The sequence below is a fragment of the Pan troglodytes genome, chromosome 16 (assembly GCF_028858775.2).
Source record: "Pan troglodytes isolate AG18354 chromosome 16, NHGRI_mPanTro3-v2.0_pri, whole genome shotgun sequence".
Lineage (NCBI taxonomy): Eukaryota > Metazoa > Chordata > Mammalia > Primates > Hominidae > Pan > Pan troglodytes.
Window position 1 is genome coordinate 43475216 of NC_072414.2, and position 23352 is coordinate 43498567.

At 36.8% G+C, this 23352-nt stretch overlaps 1 protein-coding gene across 16 annotated transcripts in view; it reads right to left on the minus strand.

Moving 5' to 3' along the window:
- Positions 1 to 23352, minus strand: part of DMXL2 (Dmx like 2) — a 174322-nt gene that overhangs the window by 41713 nt on the left and 109257 nt on the right. For all 16 annotated transcript variants that reach the window (XR_010151664.1, XR_010151669.1, XR_010151668.1 and 13 more), the window contains 5 exons: positions 17570 to 17689; positions 13239 to 13466; positions 8999 to 10678; positions 5463 to 5573; positions 2031 to 2200 (listed from right to left, as the gene is read on the minus strand). Coding sequence is in view for 7 of the 16 variants with exons in the window: in XM_054667536.2 (XP_054523511.1) it covers positions 2031 to 2200; positions 5463 to 5573; positions 8999 to 10678; positions 13239 to 13466; positions 17570 to 17689 (2309 nt within the window). In the remaining 9 variants the exon portion in view is untranslated. The remainder of the gene's footprint in view (positions 1 to 2030; positions 2201 to 5462; positions 5574 to 8998; positions 10679 to 13238; positions 13467 to 17569; positions 17690 to 23352) is intronic.

Below are 23352 nucleotides of genomic sequence, written 5' to 3' on the forward strand. Positions count from 1 at the left end.
TGGTTGGGAGAATTGCTTCAACCCAGGAAGAGGAGGTTGCAGTGAGCCGAAATCACGCCATTGCAATCCAGCCTGGGCGACAGTGCAAGACTCTGTCTCAAAGAAAAAAAAAAAGAAAGAAAAAAAAGAAAAAAGAAAATGCTTTACTCTCAATACTCTTTTCCCTTCCCCCTTTCAATTGTGTTGTCTGCCCCCTATCATTTAACTTAGTGCTTCAATATGTTAGATCATTTTTAGAGGAATTTTATTTGTATTCAGCTGATTTATAATATACATTTTGAGGCAGAAAATGTACATATCCCTTTGATTTAATTTTAAGAAATAAATTACTTATGGAAATAAATCATGTGTATATGATCACAGATAATCATAATGACAAGACACATGTTGACAAGAAGTAAAATCTTTGTGGGATACATCTGAAACATTTCAGATAAAATATGTCCTCTTTTATCCAGTGCTTTGGAATATAAAAAATTTAATGTAGAAACTGTATCATTTATATCCTTTAACAATTAACTTTTCCTGTACATCAGATATCACATTTTTTAGTTGGTGCAGGAATGAATTCCTTCTTATATCTGTGCTTATTTTCAGAAAAGAAATACTGATATTTTGTTGGCAGCCTTACACGTAACAGTAAAATAATACTTTTATACTCACATTTAAAACTGTGATCTGAGAACCACGCACACCAGAATCATGGGATGCTGATTAAGATGAAGAAACCTCAGCCCTACCACTACCAAATTAAAATCTCTGGTTATGGGATGGAGAACATGCATTTTACATAAGTTTACCAGTTGAGTCTTCTCTGGGGAACTACTATTAAGGAATAAATCAGGAAAAGGTCTTTGCATCCTTCAGAGAAACAAATTGATACTTCACAAATATAGTACCACTGATTGTACTCCAGGGTATTCCAAAGGACTAAAAGGAAAATATGAATAAGAATTCCACTTTCCTAATCCTGCTAAAGTAGAAAAGGTACAGGCTAAATCTAACATTTATAAATGACTGGAGTTTGGGCTTGTTACCTATCCTCTCTGAATCTTAGTTCCATCATATGTAAAATGGAGATGATGACATGGGGTTGATTAGAATATAACATGGAATTATTTATGAAAAGCAACTGGCACCAAACCTGGTGGAGAGCTGAACTGAATTTTTTTCCTAAAAGGAATCTACCAGAAAACTGACTCCAAAAACCTGCCTTAAAAACTTTGATAGCCATTTCACTTGCTGCCACAGATATGTTCTTCAAGTACATACAAATCAAAACTGTTTTTATCCAATGAGATTTCAAGTGTGCAAAGAACGTTTGCTACTTATTCAACTAGTGATGCAGAGAGTCCTTTGTATAAAAAGAGTTTTTTAATGTATTGTAAATAACAAACAAGAACTCAAGTTTACTTTCTAAAGTTAGATTTTTCCATTTTCTTAAACCAGGGCACACCTCAACTAATAACAGAAAATATTATTATTCCATGGATATATTATAAATTCAGCCTATATAGAAAGACACAATATCATACTGCATGGACATTTTATAAAGGTCAAGTTTTTGTAATCTCCAAAAAACTTTATTTAAAAAAGTCTCACCAGGCATGGTGGCTCATGCCTGTAATCCCAGCCATTGGGGAGGCCGAGGAGGGCAGATCGCCTGAGGTCAGGGATTTGAGACCATCCTGGCCAACATGGTGAAACCCTGCCTCTACTAAAAATACAAAAATTAGCTGGGTGTGGTGGCGCATGCCTGTAGTCCCAGTTACTCAGAAGGCTGAGGCAGGAAAATCGCTTGAACCCAGGAGGCAGAGGTTACAGTGAGCCAAGATCACACCATTGCACTCCAGCCTAGGCGACAAGAGCGAAATTCCACCTCCACAAAAAAAAAAAAAAAAAAAAAAATTCTCAAGACCTCAAGATAGACAAACAAATTTCCCACTACAGGTTTTCTGGGGGATAGTATCTTTTTTTCGTTAGGAAAAGGTTTTTTTAATATAACTCAAAATCCACTAAAGAAAAGTTACCTTTTCAATGCATCTTCGAAGCGTGTTAATGTTCCTCACCCACCACCCTATGCCCATAGCTCTTAATTCAGACCACTGGGGGTCCCCTCTCTGAATTGCTGGAATCATATTAATCAGTTCTTCTTCAGCCTCAGAATGAAAAGCCCAGGCAAAATGGCATGTAGAGACACCTAAATTGGAAATATAAAATAATAATCTGCGTAACTGTATCAAATAAGAAGAAAAACAATTTTTCATGCAGTCACATACGCATTCATTTTGGAAAGAATTTTGAAGCAGAAAGAAAGAATGAAAGGCAGTCTGTCATCATTCAGGACTTTATACTATAAAAGTTTCTGAATACAAGATCAATAATGTGATAAATAAAATCCAAATCTCTTTTTCCCCAAACATTTGTTTTCATTTCCCCTACAAAAATAGGGACACTAAAACTTAATCATTAGAAAGAAAAATATTTGAATATCAGGCCATTCACATGTACGGCACACCAAATTTATCAAGAGGTCGTAAGAGCTGCCCAAGCTCACATAACTAAGAAGGTAGGGCCCAGGCCCGATTCCAGGTTTCTCTGTCACCAGGACCTGTGAATCCAGCCCGCCCAAGAGGACACAAGGTGTGTTGTCCCCCACAAGAGCCCAGGGGAAGGAAAGTGTGGTGAAAGCTTTATTCAAGTCAAAAGCACTTGGCTCACAGGCCTGGATGTCGATTCCAGTGCCACTACCCCATTCTTCTCTCTAGCCATGGAGCTAAATATCACTTCAAAGCAAGCTCTAAACTTCATAAGAGTTTCAGAAAATAATAAGGATAAGTTACAATCATGATGTACGTTCCTCTGCTTTTAGTGCCTTCAGTTAAAAGTTTAAAGCTGCCTAATACTGATGCTTTTTGGTGAACATTGTTTTTTGTTTTGGGTTTGTTTTTTTTTTAACCTGGGAGAAGACTGACAGGGGTCTAGGCTGTTTGTAGAGGCAACAAAATCTTTACTGATGCTATTAGACTTTTAAGTACTAATGGATTTATCAACAGTTCAATTACTGATAACGCTCTTACTGATATTCGACTTACAGCAGGTAAAAACGAAACATAATGAATGTGAACCACACAGAATGGTAATCAATAATGGGAATGCTGGCAAGAACTCTGGGAAGCCTTGGAAAGAAGCCAAACTAGTCCAAGTAGCCATCTGTATGAATTCATTTTAGAAACAAAGAAATGTCTGAGGTCAATGAAAGTCACATTACAACATAGGTCTCTCAATGCTATTAAGTATCTATATTGTTACACATAATTTTTTTCATTTTCAACTACTATATAGATTTTGTACATAGTTTAAAGCTTTTCTAATAATTACTGCTTCACTGTAATTTCTTTAGAAAGTATAAAATAAAAACTATTATGATTATTTTGAATAACAATCTTAACTCTTTTAAATTTCCCACTGCCAACACTCATGTAACAACTGTGTTTGTAATCATACCACAAAATTAATGCAACATGTCTTGGCTGCCACTATAAATTTAGGGGAAAACACCAGAAAAAATTAATAAAATAAATTTAGTTTTTTATAACCTGAAAGGCAGACTAATTTTTTCACTATTTAAATCTCTGTCTGCTGTGAGAGAATTACTTTATCAAATAATTGATATTCTGCTTCAGAAACTAATATACAGCAACACAAAATGCATAATTTTGCTGATATAAAATGTATAATATAAAATGACAATACATAGCATATTACATTCTATATCCTTAAATTAATTAAAATTTTGGTATAAGAAGAAACAAAAATACACACAGACATGTCAGAAGAATTAGGTTCAGAAAGTAAGATTAAGAGCAGTGAATGTATTTGAAAACCTGCAGAGGTGAAAAAAGTTATTAGGGAAGAAAAAGAACAGGGGCACGAATAGGCACTTCTTTTTATTTACCTACTAATGGCAGGCTATTCTCTGCAGTTTACCTCTGCTCTTCTCAGCTTTTCTATCTACGTACTGGCTACTTAACTTTTCCCTGAAAACTGCTCCCAGGACCAACACCTACAACACCAGTCACTTCTCATTGCCAATGTTTTAACTGCAGTCAAAGGGAAAATGGAATTTGACACAGCTTTAGAAATTTGAAGTGTTTTAGACTGCCCTAGGAAATGTACAAAATTGTCATTAATTGATTCAATACCACTTGACTATCACCCAAAACTAAAATTTAAGAGAAGGTGGAGATACCATTTTAAAAACCTATCCAAATGGCATAGATTGCTTAAAATGTTAATATCAAATGTGGGCAATGGGGTTGAGATTTGGCATCATCAAACTTCTTTTTTATATTTTTTATAATTTTTTGTTTTCAATTTTTGTTGGTACATAGTACGTGTATACAAACTTCTGGGAATGTAAATGAGTACAGTATTTCTGAAGGGCATTTTGGTGATACTTATCAAGACTGAAGAATTTTCATGCCTTTTGATTCAGTAATTCCACTGCTAGAAAACTAGCATGAGGAAATAATCAGGAATGCAAATATTTACATGCCAAGGTACAAGGTTATTCATTAGAGTGATAATTCAAATAGAAAAAAAACCTCAGCAAAATCTATTTCAAAAACAAAGGATTGGGCAGATGAAATATAGTTTAGACACAGAATCTCAGATAGCTATTTATAGTTATGTTTTCAAAGAACATTCATAGGTTAAAGGGTAAGTGCCATGGGTAAGAATAACAGTGTATCAAGCCTAGTGTTCTAGGTTCTATAATACTAAGACGTATATTATGGGACTCTTTCCAAGATGTTGGTTTCAAAAGAAATATAGTCCACTGAAATAAGCTCTGGACTGGGATTCGCACTCCCAACTCTTCTAATAAATAGTCCTGTATCCTGGGCAGGTCACTTTTAATTCTATAGTTTCAATTTTTTAATCTGTAATACGAAGGCTGATATAAATCGTTATGTCTCAAATCAGGTGTGGCAGTATGCCTGAAGTACACAAATCCACTGTTATCAATATGGCAGATCTTCCTGAATCATCAACTTTACTTGCTGGCAAATAACTAGAACATTATGCTTACATTAAAGTAAATATAAAAACACATCACAGAGCAAAGTTTACATAATTTTTCAAAGAAAAGACATCAAGATATTCAGGGCTACTCTGCAGACAGCCACTTTGGGTTACAACCTCAGGCATACCACATTTACCCCCTAAGCTACTACTCTAGTAAATAAATTCTAAAAAACTTAGTTAGATGAGCAAAAGTCACAGAATAGAGCTGAAGGATACATAGAAAAATGGTAAGTGGGTACTATGTGACAGAAAGATCTTAAGGCCAGTGATAGGTGTGCACGTAATGACTTACCTAATGTTTACACACAAACATGATACACCCCATCGCTCCAATATTAAGTAAAAGTTGTGCAAAGCTTCAGTGAGTGAATTACCTTGATGAAGTAGCTGCACTCGGTATAAAGGAGGCAGCGATGTCAAAAGGCATGTGTGTAGGCGCATAGCTAACAAGTATCTCAAACCACACTCATCTAATGTATCTCTTCCTGTAATTTAAACAGGAAATATGTTTAAGGAAAAAAGAATGCAAGAGGCCACAAACTGATAAGCTATAAAACAAACATTAAACTTAGTCATAATTTATATAAAATACATAAGATTTTTTAGTGTATTCCTTCCTGAACACTTTAACGTCTTTACACAAAATTATCTTTACAAAAAAAAATGTGACTACTAAACTCTTAAAAGAAAAATAATTTGGAGAAATACAATTAACTATTAGAATAGATAACAAGAGCATTTATACTGACTCATAATAAATGAAAGACATCTTGAAATCCAATAAAAAATATATTAACTATGGTAAGTTAGGTACAACTTTTAATAATATTTTCTACATGAATTCCGATGAGATGTAATGGAAATTACATAACTGATGTGAAATCATTTGTTATATATTTAAGCAGGTAATATTTTCTACTTTGGTTAAATTAACTGAAATATGGTACTATCAAAGATTTAAAATTTGAATACCCAGGCTAGTTAGTGTTACATGGTTAGGTTGAACCTTCACCTTGATTCTACAAATTTATTTATACAAATTAATTCCACTTAGTCGAAGTACGAAGGTATGGCAAGCGTAACCAAAACTAAAGCCACTGCTGGATAAAAGCAAAGCAAAAATACTGACAGCACCTAGCCCAATAACTGACACTTCGGAAGTACTCAATGATTATAGAATCAAATAGTATTTTCCAGAAAAAAAAAAAAACAAAAACTTTTAAATTGCCAAAGATCAAGCCCCAGCTCTGCTTCCCATTACCTATATCAATCCATCCATCTATCTATTTATTTAGCTAGATAGATAGCTATTAGGTTGGTGCAAAAGTATTTGCAGTTTTGCCATTACTTTTGCACCAACCTAATATGTATCTATTTATTTATTTATAGACATGAGATCTCACTATGTTGCCCAAGATGGTCTAAAAGTCCTGGCCTCAAGCAATCCTCCTACCTTAACCTCCCAAAGTGCTGCCATTACAGGTGTGAGCCACCATGCTCATTCGTCCGTTTATTCATTCAACAAATCAAGCATCTATTACATGTGAAGGACTCTTCAGGTACTGGGAATTCAGCAGTGAATAAGGCAAAGTCCCTACTCTCTTGGGGATCATATTTTCGGAGGTAGAGACAAACAATAAACAAATAATATGTGGAAATTAATGCTATGAAGGGAAATAAAGCAGGACTGAGAGATAGGGAATGCTGGAGTAAGAGAGTTCTATTTCATACAGTGTGGCCAGGAAGGAACTCTCCAATAAGATGACATGCCAGCAGCAATTTGAGGAAGTAAAGGAACAAGCCATGCATGAATCTGGAAGAAGAGCATTCTAATAGAGTAGAAATGAGCATAGATCATGTGGGGCCTTTTAGGCCACTGTAAGGCTCTTAACTTTTATTCTACAGTGAGACAGGAAGGCACCAGTATATGTTGAGCAAAGGAGAGATTTAATGTGATTTGGTTTTAAAAGAATCACTGGTTCCTAAGCAAAGAACAGATGGAGGTAAAAAGAATAAAGCAGTTAGGAGATGACAGGGACTTGGACCAGAGTAGTAACTGCAGAGGTAATGAGAATTGATTATTGGATTCTGGATATTAATAGAACTGATAGCATTTGCCAATGAACTGGATATGGGGTATGAGAGAAAGCAGAGTCAAGAATGACTGTAAGTTGTCTCACCTGAACAAATGGAAGAACTCATTTACTTAGAATCCATTTACTGAGATGTGTAACTCATTTAATCTCTGAGCTTCAGTTTCCCACCTGTGAAATGGAGACATTCATTCCTGCCTTATTACCTCATGAATGTCCACTGTGTCCAGGATACACTATTTCTATATTGCTTAGCCAATGATACAGTTTTGTATTAGAAAGTATAAACTATTTTTTACAAATTATGCCATGCCTACTTTCTTAATGTCCCACAGTAAAAACTAATATATATTAAACACACAACACAAGCTTAAGGTTGTTCTGGGAAGACTCTCACTCAACTGCACACAACCTCAAAACGGTTAAGATTTTTCTTTTCCAATTAATAGTGAGAAAATAAGTCATAGGCAAAACCCTAGAAGGTCTCTAGTTATTTTAACCTGCAGAGAAGAAAACTTTGGGGGATATACTATAAGGATGTAAATCTATATGAAGAGATATTTTCCAGCTACCTTTCCCCCACAGATCTGGAAATTATGAAATAGTTAAAAGGGTATAGGCTTTGAGTCAACAGTTTATCCACATATGAACCCCACTTCTACTCCTTAATGCCTATGTGATCTCAGATGAGTCCTTTAATTTCTTAAGGATCAGTGTCTTCATCTATAAAGTTAAACATAATGATAGCTATCTGCTAGAAGACTGTGATAATTAAATATGATAAAGTAAAGTGCCTGAAACATAGCAATTTTTCACTCCTCCAAAATATTTATTGAATTAATAAAATTTTGATCATTAATTTTCAGTTTCCTTTGCCAATGCCATCATTTACAATCAACACCATTACCCTGAACTATGTGTATAAAAGAGAATGGAATCTAGTTCCAGGAAGCAGCCAAAAATTTTCTAGTTACAGAATGAATTAGGCAAAATACGTATGACATTAACTGTATGGAAATCTCACTGAAGAGACTTTTTGGAGAAAATTAGGTAATTGTAAAAAGTTGTTTATGGCTAGAAATGGGAAGACCAACAAGTTGAGCCCATGAGGTCCCAATAAGCCTCATGATTCCATAGTAACATTAACAAATGGGCTGTTATTATCAAAGAAAAAATCATAGGGATCGATCTGTGTTAAAAAACAAGAGACTTGGCCAGTCCATGGTGACTCATACCTATAATCCCAGCACTGTGGGAGGCCAAGGCAGGAGGACTGTTTGAGCTCAGGAGTTCGAGACTAGCCGGGGCAACATAAGGAGACCTAGTCCCTACAAAAAAATAAAAAGAAATTAGCTGGGCCCCATGGTGGTGCACACCTGTGGTCCCGGCTATTCAGGAGGCTGAGATGGGAAGATTACTTGAACCTGAGAGGTTAAGGCTACAGTGACCCACGACTGCACCACTCAACTCCAGCTTGGGCAACAGAGCAAGACCCTGTCTCAAAAAAACAAACAAAAAACCCACCCAAACACACACAAAAAAACAAGATTATAAATCCAAAATGACACAAAGGTTTCAGTGTAAAAACTCATGAGAGAATGCACATGGATCTCACAAATCCATGCATTCATATGCCGGCCTCAACCGTCTTTTCTAACTGAGCATACATATTATATAATAGTAATTACCTATTAAGGAGGTCTTTTCCCTGCAAAGTTTGAAAGTTGAGACTGCAATTCAATAAATGAGTCAGTATAGAGATAATACAAATATTTCTATTAGGTACAACTTTATAAATTTTTAGCGAGAATATTTACCTGAGCAACTCTTATCTCTGCTTTCATCAAGCTCAGTACTAGTAGTAGCCACTGTATCAGCCAAAGCTACAAGGAACATCTGCTCCAAACGGGTAAGGCCTGGTAGACTTGAGTGCATAAGATGACTTGAAAGTACCCTTGCATGTTCTTGGCCAAAGTAAGCTGGCCCATATTGAGAAAGATTTATTACTTTTGATTTGTTTTCTCTCTTTTCAGGCTCTAAATCAATATCATCCGTTGTTATATCCTGGATTTGAAACAGCTCTGAATACTGATCCTCTGGTTGACTTACTGTCTGATCTTCATAGCTCTGTGGTATCTTTGTACTTTCTTCTGAAATTCTGTAGGATGTATCTTGATCTGCAGCAAGTAATGCATATAGTGGTAGTGGAGGGATAGAATCTATCTCAGTATAATCTCGAGTACCATCTTTTCCTATGGTGACTGTTTCCTTTGCTGTACTGCCACTTACACTAATAGTTCGAGAGAGATGTCGCTTAGTTCCTTCTCCAGCATCAGGATCTCTAACTATTGCTACTTCACCTGCAATACATTTTACTAAATGAGAGAGAATGGCTTTAGCCCTTCGCACTTTCCCTAAATCCATCAATTCTAACAGCTGAGTTGGATGATATTGTGGAAGAGTAGGGGAAAGTACATGTGCAGCCTCAAATAAGCCACCATCTTGAATTACAGTTGGTGAACAAAAAACATCATCAGAAATAGCTGTTCCTTCAACAATACTTTTTCTTGCCAGCATATTAGATTTAAAGGTCGAATGATCTTGCATTGCTGCCTCTTCTGCGTTAGGACTATCAGCTTCAGTGTCTCCAAATTTGACAGCATGCTTCCACTGTGCATATACATGCATTTCACAATCCATTCCTACCACCAATATCCCATCTCTTACCCAAGAGAGAGAAACAGGCAGTGAAGGAGTACCATCAACAGAAGATACCAAGTCTATAGATCTAAGAAGAACCCATCTTGACTTAACTCCTTGCTTGATACTACCACCTAGTGGTAAAGTGATGACAGCTACTCCATCCTTACTGTTGGTTTGCTCAGTCACAATTCCTGAAAGCCTTCCATACATGAAGATATTCGCACCGACTCCCACTGTAAGAATGTGGGAGCCATCTTCTTTTGATACCCAGTCCAAATGTACTAAATGTTTGATATTCGGAATAAGGTATCTATCCTTGCTCAAGAGTGCATCTGACTTGCTATATACAAACAGATTACTGTCGACGCTGACCCTTGAATCAAGTACACTCCCAACCTTAACCAAATCATCAAGATGAATTGTTTGTTCTAAAACCCACTCTGATCCTCCTGTAGATTCACATTCAAATATACAAACATGCATGGAAAATTCTTTAGAAACAAAACCATTATGGTGGATAGGCTGCTTATAAGCCACTGCAAGGCGACCTGTGTATGAACAGCTAACAGCAACTGGTCTTCCCACAATGCTCACTGTACTGCTATTATCTTCTCCTTCATCATTCATCAAAGGCCATCTCTTCCAATGATAAATTTCTTTCTCATCACTTTTATTACACTCTGGGTTGGCTTCCATACAACATTTCCAGAAGCGTACTTTATTGTCAGAACAAGTTGTAACCACTAAATAAGGTGCAAGGCACACTGGATAAATTGAAGAAGAACTCAGATGGCCTTAAAAAAGAAAAAGCAAATAGTTAGTTGTAATAATAATAAAGCCACAAAATAATATGGTAGTAATCAAATTCTGGAATGTGATCAATTCAAAGTCACTATGAGCTTCTTCAGAATATCTCTGCAGTCTTCCTCTTAACTAGTATCCCACTAAATGTCCATTGGCCAACGTATCTATAAAGGTCTTGAAGAGCCCATCAGTGAAATCAAGGTATGCAATAATAATCACTTAATTTGTTTTTAGGTAATTAAGTTTAAATGAGGCAACCATTTAATTAAAATAAAACTCAAAAGCACTGAAACAAGTCAGCCCTTAATGTGTTTCTATTATTTATATTTACCTTCACAACATGCCTCCTTAGAATTTCATACTATATATTTAATCATTTTCATCATGAATACTTAACTGAGCTTTACAATTTGCCTTTCAAATGCCCCTAACCTTCCCTCAAATAATCCAGACCCCAGGTGGTACATCAAATTTTGTTTCAGACCGCAAAACAGACCAATAGATCTTACCCATTTTACCAAGTTTAATTCATCCTCTCTTAGCACTGAACCAGAACCCTCTTATCTATTCCTGACTGCCAAAGACTAACAATGCACATCTGTTGTCAACTGTAAGATACAGAGATTAAAGATCTGAGGTCAGAAGATCTGGATTTGAGTTTCAACCCATCAATAATTTCATTAACAGTGGGAAAGCTACTTAATCATCTGAGCCTATTCCATCTAAACAATTGGGATCAGTTACTGTTTCCCCTAGATTACTATTGTCAAATAAGACATTTTATAAGGCGTCTGTAAAATATAATTTATTATCACGAACTCCAATAAACTTATTTGAGTATAACCCAAACCTTTCAAATATTTTGAAAGATTAACAAACTGGCCTAGATCTGCACCAGCCACAAAAGCCCAAGAGTACACTCTTCTCAATATGATCTTTCCAACTGTGAATGCAAACTTGTCTTACGGATGAATAAGAAAACACCCATACTGAATATCATTCACCAGTAATTTTAGCAGCCCCGAACCTCCAATTTTGGTTTCCCAAAAACACTATTCTAGAAACTCCCCAATTAAAATTCTACAAGTAGATCACTTTAAACACAGCTGCCAGACTTGCCCTCAAAATATCTACCTTGCTAAAGTCAGTATCATTCCAGACCACCCAAACTATAGCCTTTTATCCTACATTTTTCCTCAGAGTATCTGCCAACTCTTGTTCAAACATTCTTAATAAAAGTGAGACGTGATTACCACAATGTGAATGAAAAGTCTTAAATTTTTAAAAAAGCCTCAGTGGTTTACAAATGAATGTATTTGTTCTTCAAAATTTTACTATCATTATATTCCAAAGTGTAGGCAAGACACCTCACATTAAAATATTTTCACTATTGGCTGGGCGCGGTGGCTCACACCTGTAATCCCAGCACTTTGGGAGGCCGAGGTGGGTGGATCACGAGGTCAGGAGATCAAGACCATCCTGACTAACACGGTGAAACCCCGTCTCTACTAAAAATACAAAAAATTAGCCAGGCGTGGTGGTGGGCGCCTGTAGTCCCAGCTACTCGGGAGGCTAAGGCAGGAGAATGGCATGAACCTGGGAGGTGAAGCTTGCAGTGAGCCGAGATAGCACCACTGCAATCCAGCCTGGGTGACAGTGCGAAACTCCATCTCAAAAAAAAAAAAAATTTTTCATTATTTTGGCCGGGTGTGGTGGCTCACACCTGTAATCCCAGCACTTTGGGAGGCTGAGGTGGGTGGATCACGAGGTCAGGAGATCGAGACCATCCTGGCTAACATGGTGAAACCCCGTCTCTACTAAAAATACAAAAAAATTTAGCTGGGCATGGTGGTGGATGCCTGTAGTCCCAACTATTCGGGAGGCTGAGGCAGGAGAATGGGTGTGAACCCGGGAGGTGGAGCTTGAAGTGAGCCAAGATAGCACCACTGCATTCCAGCCTGGGCGACAGAGCGAGACTCCGTCTAAAAAAAAAAAAAAAAAATTTACACTATTTTCTGTCAAGGTGATTACGTTTATCACAGGAAATTTTGTGTGTGTGTGTGTGTGTGTGTGTGTGTGTGTGTATGGAGTCTCACTGTGTCGCCCACCCAGGCTGCAATGCAGTAGTGTGATGTCAGCTCACTGCCGCCTCCACCTCTCGAGTTCAAGCAATTCCCCTGCCTCAGCTTCCCAAGTAGCTGGGATTACAGGCACGTGCCACCACGCCCAACTAATTTGTGTATTTTTAGTACAGACACGGTTTCGCCATGTTAGCCAGGGTGGTCTCGAACTACTGACCTCAAGTGATCCACCCACCTCAGCCTCCCAAAGTGCTGGGATTACAGAAGTGAGCCACCGCACCCAGCCAGGAAATTATTTCTAATAAAGACATGTTTCTAACCATCTAGACATATCATTAATAGAAAATCAATCTTTATTTTAATGTCAACATAGCACATATTTCAGAAGAGATCATCTATTTTATCCACTAAAGAGTTCATACATTTTATCACTCTGAGCTACCACTGCCCAGTCTTAAAGCGACCTTACCTGCTGAAGGCGTTGCTCTTATTACTTCAACTGATTCTGGGAGATCAAGGGGTTGGCTATACACCAGTCTAGAACTCAGAATAAGTTTACTGGCAGTTTGAAGATTGGCAATTGATGAAGAATGTGGCATGGGGCTCACACTAGGAGAGGTTTCTGGAGAAGAATCTACATTCTTCTGTCCAGGGACTGAAAGGAGACTCTCAGAGGAAGCCCCTTCTGAAGCTTTAGCTTTAAAAATAAATTATAAAATTAAAAAATGTATGTATATCATTACTATAAATAGGAGCTAGAATATTACTTTGTTATTATTTAAGAAACATAGCTTCTTAAAAGTATTTTGGAGGTGAGGATATAGAGAAAAGAGAACTCTTTTTAAAACAGAATGACCATATGACTCAGCAATCTCACTACTAGGTGTTTACCCAAAGGAAAGGAAATCAGTATATCAAAGGGATAACTGCACTCCCACATTTATTGTAGCACTATTCACAACAGCCAAGACATAAAATCAACCTAAGTATCCATCAATGAATAAATGGATAAAGAACATGTCATATATATACACAATGGAATACTATTCAGCTATAAACAAGAATGAAATCCTGTCATTTGCAGCAACACAGTTGGAAACTGCAGGTCAGTATGTTAAGTGAAATAAGCCAGGCACAGAAATACAAATATCACCTGTTCTCTCACTCATATGTGAGAGCTAAGAAAGTGGATCTCATGGAGGTAGATAACAGCATAATAGATACCAGAGAATGGGAAGGGTTGTGGGGTGGGTGAAGAGACTCTTTAATAGGTACAAACATGAAGGTAGAAGAAATAAGTTCTATTGTTTGATAGCACAGTAGAATGACTACAGTTAACAACAATGTATATTTCAAAAGAGCTAGAAAAGAAGATCTGAAATGTTCCCAACCCGAAGAAACAATAAATTTCAAGGTAATGAATATCTTAAATACCATGATATGATCATTACATATTCTATGCATGTATAAAAATATCACATGTACCCCATAAATATGTATAATTATTATGCATCAATAAATTTTTTTTTAAAAATTACTTTGCAGACAAGGTCAATTTTCAAACTTTTGCTTAGTTACCCTGATAAGCTTAAATTTTTTTTTTTTTTACAATTTTACTCTTTCTTTGCACCAACTCCATCATGCAAGACTGACAGGGAAGAATCACAACATGTAAAAGCTAAAAGAAACCCCTTATACAGTCCAGTGCTTACAACCTTTAAAACACATTAAAAGCTTGAGGAATTTGTTAACATGCAAATTCCCAGGCCTAACCACAGAGACACTGATTTAGATGATATGGGGTAGATCCCAGTAAAGCAGCCCAGGTGTTTTTGAAATAGATGGATGATGAACCAAACTTTAAGAAATAACAATATACTGCCTCACTTTTAGATTAAGAAATTTAAACTCAGAGAGCTTAGTGATTTTCCTGAGGCCATGTAATTAGCTAGGGGCAAAGAAGACATTAGACTAGCAGCCTCCTATCAAGTACTCAAATCAGAGAATGATTTCAAGAATAAACACAAAAACCAAAAGTTCTAAGAAAATTTAAGATAGTATTAGTTGACAGCCTTTGTAAGCCATATTGACTTGATCTTCCAAAGAACTTCCAGTGAGTGTAAATCTCTGATTCAGTTATCTGTTCTTCCGTGACATATAAGACATACTCTATATTTATTTATTTATCTGTCTCTCCCCATTGGACTACAAATTCACTAAAGTCAGGGATGATGTGTTGTTATTGCCTTGTACATCTCAAAGAGCACCAGAATATCCAATAAATAATAATCAATCCTCTTTTGTTTCTGTTAAACATGTCAATCTATCTTCTAATGGCAGGCCACTAAGTAAGAAATATTTTCACTTTTTTTGTAAAATGAAATAAGACTACAAACTTGGATCCGTAGTCAGAAGACAGGAGTCCCACTCCTGGCTTTATCACTAATGAGATGTGTTTCCTTTGGCCAGGCACTTCACCACCATCTCTGGCTACTTTCTCACCAGCAAACTAAGGTTAAACTACATCATTTCTCTTCCTGTAAATCATGCTATTTTCTAACATATATCTCATGCTAAGAAAGAAAATAAGAGCAGAAAAAAAAGCAAAGACTTTAGAGTCAACAAGGCCTGATTTTGAAACTTAGTTCTGTGACAAACCATCTAATGGGACTTGGTCAAGTTACATACCTTTACTCCATTAGTAAACTGGGGATAATATCTATTCACATATATAAAGCACCAATCTCAGTGCCTGGCACCCAGAAGGTACTCAACATGTTTCCTTCTCTAACAAAATTTAAACCAATCATTTATCCTCTAACAGGATATTCACTACTGCAGTAAATTCAAGCGTTAAGTGTGAATGGCAGGATACACTGTTAAATCTGCAGCAAAGATTAGAACAAAAAGATAGATGCTTTCTATCACAGCTAAAAAGAGTAATTATTTGCCTCTACTGTAATCTCATTGTCTGTGACCTACTGCTGTCACAAACAGGGTAGGCAAGCAACTCAACTCTAGCCCTGGCTTTAGTGAGACACACACTTCATAAGCAGTGGGGACAAACAAAATCACATGGTTCCTGTCCTCCCACAAGGACCTGTTACTACCCCTATAAATCTCTTCAGAGCCACTCCCATTTCTGTGCCCAATTCTAGAAATTACTACATTCTCTGCTGGGTGAATCTCTTCCTGATGAACTGGTTTCAGATCCCTTCTCTTGCATTTCTATCAAACAACATATAAAGCAAAGAATTAACTCCAAAGGCTTTGAAAGAATTTTTAAATTCCTGGTGCCTCAAGAAGATTAGGCTCAACTAGGTGAAGGTAAAGGTTCTGTCACATAATTTGGCTTTTCTAATGCCAATTCATGGCCCAGTTAGAACTGCTACAATTGTGATAATGTATAATACATGTGAACAAAAAAGTACAAATTATTCTTTCACTGTATTAAATGTTATATAAAAAGTTGTATAAAATCAATTAATTACAAGACATAATAAAATCTTACAACTCAAATATTTTGAGTTAACAGTTTAAAGCAGATTCAATGTGATATGGCTATCCATGCAGTTCTTCATTTTAACAATTATCTCTCAAAAAGGAAAAGTTTGTTTTTAAAAAATCTGTGATCAATTTCTTTGCTTCATACTACAGATTTCCCAATTAGTTTAGAGATTAATCTAAATGTGTACAGCGAAAGAATGGCTGAAGTAATTTTTTAATCATAATTGCATTTCTTTTTTTGAAATGGAAAAACTGACAAGGGTCTCACTTTGTCACTTAGGCTGGAGTGCGGTGGTGCAGTCTCGGCTCATTGCAGCCTCTGACTCCAGGGCTCAAGCAATCCTCCCATCTCAGCCTCCCAAGTATAGGCACATGCCACCACACTTGACTAATTTTTTATTTTTTTGTAGAGATGAAGTCTCACTCTACTGCCCAGGCTGATCTCGAATTCCTGCGCTCAAGCAATCGTCCTGCCCTAGCCTCCCAAAGTGCTGGCATTATACGCATGAGACACCATGCCCATGCCCAGCCTGTATTTCTTAATGCTCTACAAAAACAGTTCTGCTTATAAGCCTCAGGCACTCAATCATATTTCATCAAACAGCAATTCTGCTTTTTTTTTTCTTTTTTTGAGATGGAGTCTTGCTCTGTCGCCCAGGCTGGAGTGCAGTGGTGCAATCTCAGCTCACTGCAACCTCTGCCTCCCGGGTTCATGCCATTCTCCTGCCTCAGCCTCCTGAGTAGCTGGGACTACAGGCGCCCGCCACCACGCCCGGCTAATTTTTTGTATTTTTAGTAGAGACAGGGTTTCACCGTGTTAGCCAGGATGGTCTCGATCTCCTGACCTCGTGATCCGCCCACCTCGGCCTCCCAGAGTGCTGGGATTACAGGCGTGAGCCACTGCGCCCAGCCAATTCTGCTTATTTTAATGATGATAAAGCTGATGATGTGCAGTGCATTGGATGGGAATGTGTATTAACAAAAAAGTACAATGTTAGTTCTATGGACATCTAGAACAGTCATAATGTACACTCAATAAATATTCACTGAAAAAAATAAACAAAGCTTTTATTTTTTTTCAATATGTCTAATGTGCCCTTAGGCTGGTTTTTAGAATTAACCAGTTTCATTAATGATTTATGACCTTGTAATTAAAAGTTTAGAAGAGACATAATTCAGCAACTCAATTTACAGTTTAATGGAACTTCATTTTACAGAATTAACCAAAGTAAAGCATATTCTATAAAATAAATTTATTATGTATCATCTCTGTATAAAACTATAATTACTTACCTAAACATGCTTGTACAGATTTAAGATGAAGATGCCACATATGCAGAGTAGAGTTATTATTGCTGTCCTTCTCAATTACTACTAGAAAGAACTTTTCTGAAAATTGTGGTGGGCGGTATCCTATTATTCAAAGGAAAAGGATATTTAAATTAGTATGTTTTTATGGGGTTAAAAAAACACTTTTTAAAAGCTACCACCACCTCTTGATATGCATGGAAGTTGGGAAGAAAAGGCAAGAAAGACTTTAAGGAGGAGTTTTATATAATTTTTGTACCGAAAGTTAGATAGCTATCAAGGAGTAATGAAATTATGTCAAAAGTACACAAAAGCTAACATGAAAGGATACCTACTAGTCAAAGGGGGACATTTTGAGCATCAAAGAATAAAACTGAATACAATTTGTTAAACATATTTATCCTATTACAAACTATGAGTTCACACAAATACCAAGAAAGGGTACATAAAAAAGAAAGGAAAGGAAAGAAAGCAGCAGCAGAAGAATGGGAGGAAGACAGAAGGGAAGGAAGCGGGGCGCTGAGCACACAAAAGCTCAAGCCAGCCTCACAGGATGCCCCTGGAGTAACTGGGGCACTTACTCCTTATTTAGAAAACTGGCAATTAAAAAGAAATAATAAAATAAACATTCATCCTGCTTTTCTTGCATGAAAACAGCATTAAAAAAAAGACTTAAGTTGTGGGGGAAGGAGCAGTGGTAGGGTAAAGAAAAAATTTTGTAGAAATTTCATGCATTTTTTTAAAAAAGACATTACTTGTATATATAATTTTCCCTGCTGAAAATCAGATTCTTCATAACTGAAAATGAAATCTAATGCAGGATAATAAAAGCTTTCCTTAATCATTAAAACTCATAATGACAACATATTGGTAATAAGCGCTGCTAGAGTTAAAATTGTGGCCTCTAACCATTTTCATTAGAAGAAACAGTCTGGCACCGCATGTTCTCACTCATAAGTGGGAGTTGAACAATGAGAACACATAGACACAGGGAGGGGAACATAACACATCGGGGCCTGTTGGGGGGTGGGGGGCTAGGAAGGGGAGAGCATTAGGAGAAAGACCTAACATAGATGACAGGTTGATGGGTGCAGCAAACCACCATGCACGTGTAAACCTACGTAACAAACCTGCATGTTCTGCACATCTATCGCAGAACTTAAAGTATAATAATAATTTTTTAAAAAGAAACAGTTTGGAAGGATGATTCCATTCTTGCAAAGGACAGCTACAAGATAAACCCAGGAAAATCTTGCTCCTGAAAGAAAGTAAACTATTACAACATTGAGGTTATGTCAAAAGGACACAGGACCTACTTCAAATGCTACTTACTAGCCTAATAGAGTTATATGAGTACTTCTCTGTATGTATATTATAGTTCCTTAAAGAGTTTTCTTAAAATGAGTTCATATTGATACTTAAAAGACAAAGAAATCCAACAACAACAATAAATTCAACAGTAGCAGCTAGAGATAACCAGCGCGCAGACTCCTCATTCTGAAACTGTCAATTAAATGGAAAGAACTAAGCACTTAACCTTTCCAAAAAGAACTGTTTTTCAAAGTAATCCAATAGCCCTAGTTGATAAACAAATGCTTTTCTTTACAGATGCTTTCCAGCTAATAAATAAATGAGAACTGATAAAATTGGAAAATCATAATTTTTCAATCCCTAATGAAATAACTGGTTTAAGATCAATAATATTCAATGGAAGAAGCCATGAGATAAAGACTGCTGTCAAACCATAATGACACCACCAACTGAATCTTCCGAATCTTAATATGACTAAAAGTGAGATATCCAAATATTTTTTTTCTGGTATGATACATATGAAGTACACGGCATCACCCAGAATGTTGAACCCAGATCTAATCAAGTCTGTAGAGCTAACTTCCACTGTACAAGCAATATAGTAGACAAGAAAAAGTTTAAACAACATCACAAATAAATAGTCAGAGAAACTTCTTTAAAAAAAAAAAACTTGCTCCAGAACTGAAGGAGACAGAGACACAAAAAACCCTTCCAAAAATCAGTGAATCCAGGAGCTGGTTTTTTGAAAAGATTAACAAAATAGATAGACTACTAGACAAACTAATAAAGAAAAAAAGAAAAGAATCAAACAGACACAATAAAAAATGATAAAGGGGCTATCATCACTGATCCCACAGAAATAAACACTACCATCAGAGAATACTATAAACACCTCTACACAAATAAACTAGAAAATCTAGAAGAAATGGATAAATTCCTGGACACATACACCCTCCAAAGACTGAACCAGGAAAAAGTCAAATCCCTGAATAGACCAATAACAAGTTCTGAAATTGAGGCAGTAATTAATATCCTATCAACCAAAAAAGCCCAGGACCAGACAGATTCACAACCGAATTCTACCAGAGGTACAAAGAGCAGCTGGTACCATTCCTTCTGAAACTATTCCAATCAATAGAAAAAGAGGGACTCCTCCCTAACTCATTTTATGAGGCCAGCATCATCCTGATACCAAAACGTGGCAGAGACACAACAAAAAAAGAAAATTTCAGGCCAACATCCCTGATGTGAACATCAATGCGAAAAACCTCAATAAAATACTGGCAAACCGAATCCAGCAGCACATCAAAAAGCTTATCCACCACAATCAAGTCGGCTTCATCCCTGGGATGAGAGGCTGGTTCAACGTACACAAATCAATAAATGTACTCCATCACGTAAACAGAACCAATGACAAAAACCACATGATTATCTCAATAGATACAGAAAAGGCCTTTGATAAAATTCAACAGCCCCTCATGCTAAAAACTCTCAATCAACTAGGTATTAATGAAACTTATCTCAAAATAATAAGAGCTATTTATGACAAACCCACAGCCAATATCATGCTGAATGGGCAAAAGCTGGAAGTATTCCCTTTGAAAAGCAGCACAAGACAAGGATGCCCTCTCTCACCACTCCTATTCAACATGGTACTGAAAGTTCTGGCCAGGGCAATCAGGCAAGAGAAAGCAATAAAGGGTATTCAAATAGGAAGAGAGGAAGTCAAATTGTCTCTCTTTGCAGATGACATGATTGTATATTTAGAAAACCCAATCGTCTCAGCCCAAAATCTCCTTAAGCTAATAAGCAACTTCAGCAAAGTCTCAGGACACAAAATCAATGTGCAACAATCACAAGCATTCCTATACACCAGTAACAGACAGAGAGCCAAATCATGAGTGAACTCCCATTCACAATTGCTACAATGAGAATAAAATACCTAGGAATACAACTTACAAGGACCTCTTCAAGGACAACTGCAAACCACTGCTCAAGGAAATGAGAGGACATAAACAAATGGAAAAACATTCCATGCTCATGGACAGGAAAAAATCAATATTGTGAAAATCGCCATACTGCCCAAAGTAATTTATAGATTCAATGCTATCCCCATCAAGCTACCATTGACTTTCCTCACAGAATTAGAAAAAAACACTTTAAATTTCATATGGAACCAAAAAAGAGCCCTCATAGCCAAGACAAACCTAAGCAAAAAGAATAAAGCTTGAGGCATCATGCTACCTGACTTCAAACTATACTACAAGGCTACAGTAACAAAAACAGCATGGTACTGGTACCAAAACAGATATATAGAACAATGGAACAGAACAGAGTCCTCAGAAATACCACCACACACCTACAACCATCTGATCTTTGACAAACCTGACAAAAACAAGCAATGGGGAAAGGATTCCCTATTTAACAAATGGTGCTAGGAAAATTGGCTTGCCACATGCAGAAAACTGAAACTGGACCCCTTTCTTACACTTCATACAAAAATTAACTCAAGAGGGATTGAAGACTGAAACGTAAGACCTAAAACCATAAAAACCCTAGAAGAAAACCTAGGCAATACCATTCAGGACGTAGGCATGGGCAAAGCCTTCATGACTAAAACACCAAAAACAATGGCAACAAAAGTCAAAATTGACAAGTGGGTTCTAATTAAACTAAAGAGCTTCTGCACAGCAAAAGAAACTATCACCAGAATAAACAGGCAACCTACAGAATGGGAGAAAATTTTTGCAATCTATCCATCTGACAAAGGGCTAATATCCAGAATCTATAAGGAACTTAAACAAATTTACAAGAAAAAAATAACCCCATCAAAAAGTGGGCAAAGGATATGAACAGACACTTCTCAAAAGAAGACATTTATGTGGCCAACAAACATATGAAAAAATGCTCATCATCACTGGTCATTAGAGAAACGCAAATCAAAACCACAATGAGATACCATCTCATGCCAGTAGGATGGCAATCTTTAAAAAGTCAGGAAACAACAGATGCTGGAGAGGATGTGGAGAAATAGGAACACTTTTACACTGTCGGTGGGAGTATAAATTAGTTCAACCATTGTGGAAGACAGTGTGGCAATTCCTGAAGGATCTAGAACCAGAAATACCATTTGACCCAGCAATCCCATTACTGGGTATATACCCAAAGGATTATAAATCATTCTACCATAAAGACACATGCACATGTATGTTTATCGCGGCACTGTTCACAATAGCAAAGACTTGGAACCAACCCAAATGCCCATCAGTGATAGACTGGATAAAGAAAATGTGGCACATATACACCATGGAATACTATGCAGCCATAAAAAAGGATGAGTTCATGTCCTTTGCAGGGACATGGATGAAGCTGGAAACCATCATTTTCAGCAAACTAACACAGGAACAGAAAAACCACACACTGTATGTTCTCACTCATAAGTGGGAGTTGAACAATGAGAACACACAGACACAGGGAAGGGAACATCACACACCAGGGCCTGTTGGGGGGTAGGGGGGCTAAGAAAGGGATAGCATTAGGAGAAATACCTAATGTAGATGATGGGTTGATAGGTGCAGCAAACCACCATGGCACACGTATACGTATGTAACAAACCTGCATGTTCTGCACATGTATTCCAGAACTTAAAGTATAATAAAAAATAAAAATAAAAATAAACTTGCTCTAAAACAAGTCAGTGGCATAATGAGGGTGTATATAAAGTATCACTTTAGATTAAAATACTCTTTAAATAGACAATGAAAACACAATATGTAAACCTTGTTTGGATATAGATTCAAACAAAAACACATAAACAAAAAGCTCAACATTTTTTAGACAACTGGAAGAAATATGGAGTAGTTATTGCACGATTCTGAGGAATTTTATTATCAATTTGATAACAGCAAATATGTAAGGAAGTTATTTTTAGAAACGCATATGGAAGTGAAACAACACTGTAGGTGGATTTGCTTTAAAATATTTCAGAGGGGCCAGGCGCAGTGGCTCATGCCTGTAATCCCAGCACTTTGGGAGCCAAGGTGAGCTGATCACTTGAGGTCAGGAGTTCAAGACCAACCTGGCCAACGGGGTAAAACTCTGACTCTAGTAATAATACAAAAAAATTAGCCAGGTGGGCTTACAGCCGAGTAGCTGTAATCCCAGCTACTCGGGAGGCTGAGGCAGGAGAATTGCTTGAACCTGGGAGGTGGAGGTTACAGTAAGCTGAGATGACGCCACTGCACTCCAGCCTGGGCAGCAAAGCAAACTCTGTCTCGGAAAAAAAAAAAAAAAAATTTTGGGGGGGAAAAGGAAAAGAAAAATTGTGTAGACAAAGCAAGTGTGATAAAATCTTTAACCTACATTATGGGAATATGGAGGTTCATTTAATTATGCACTATAATTTTGTCTATTTTTGGCATTTTTCTTAACTAAAAGAGTAACTTTAAATTAAAACT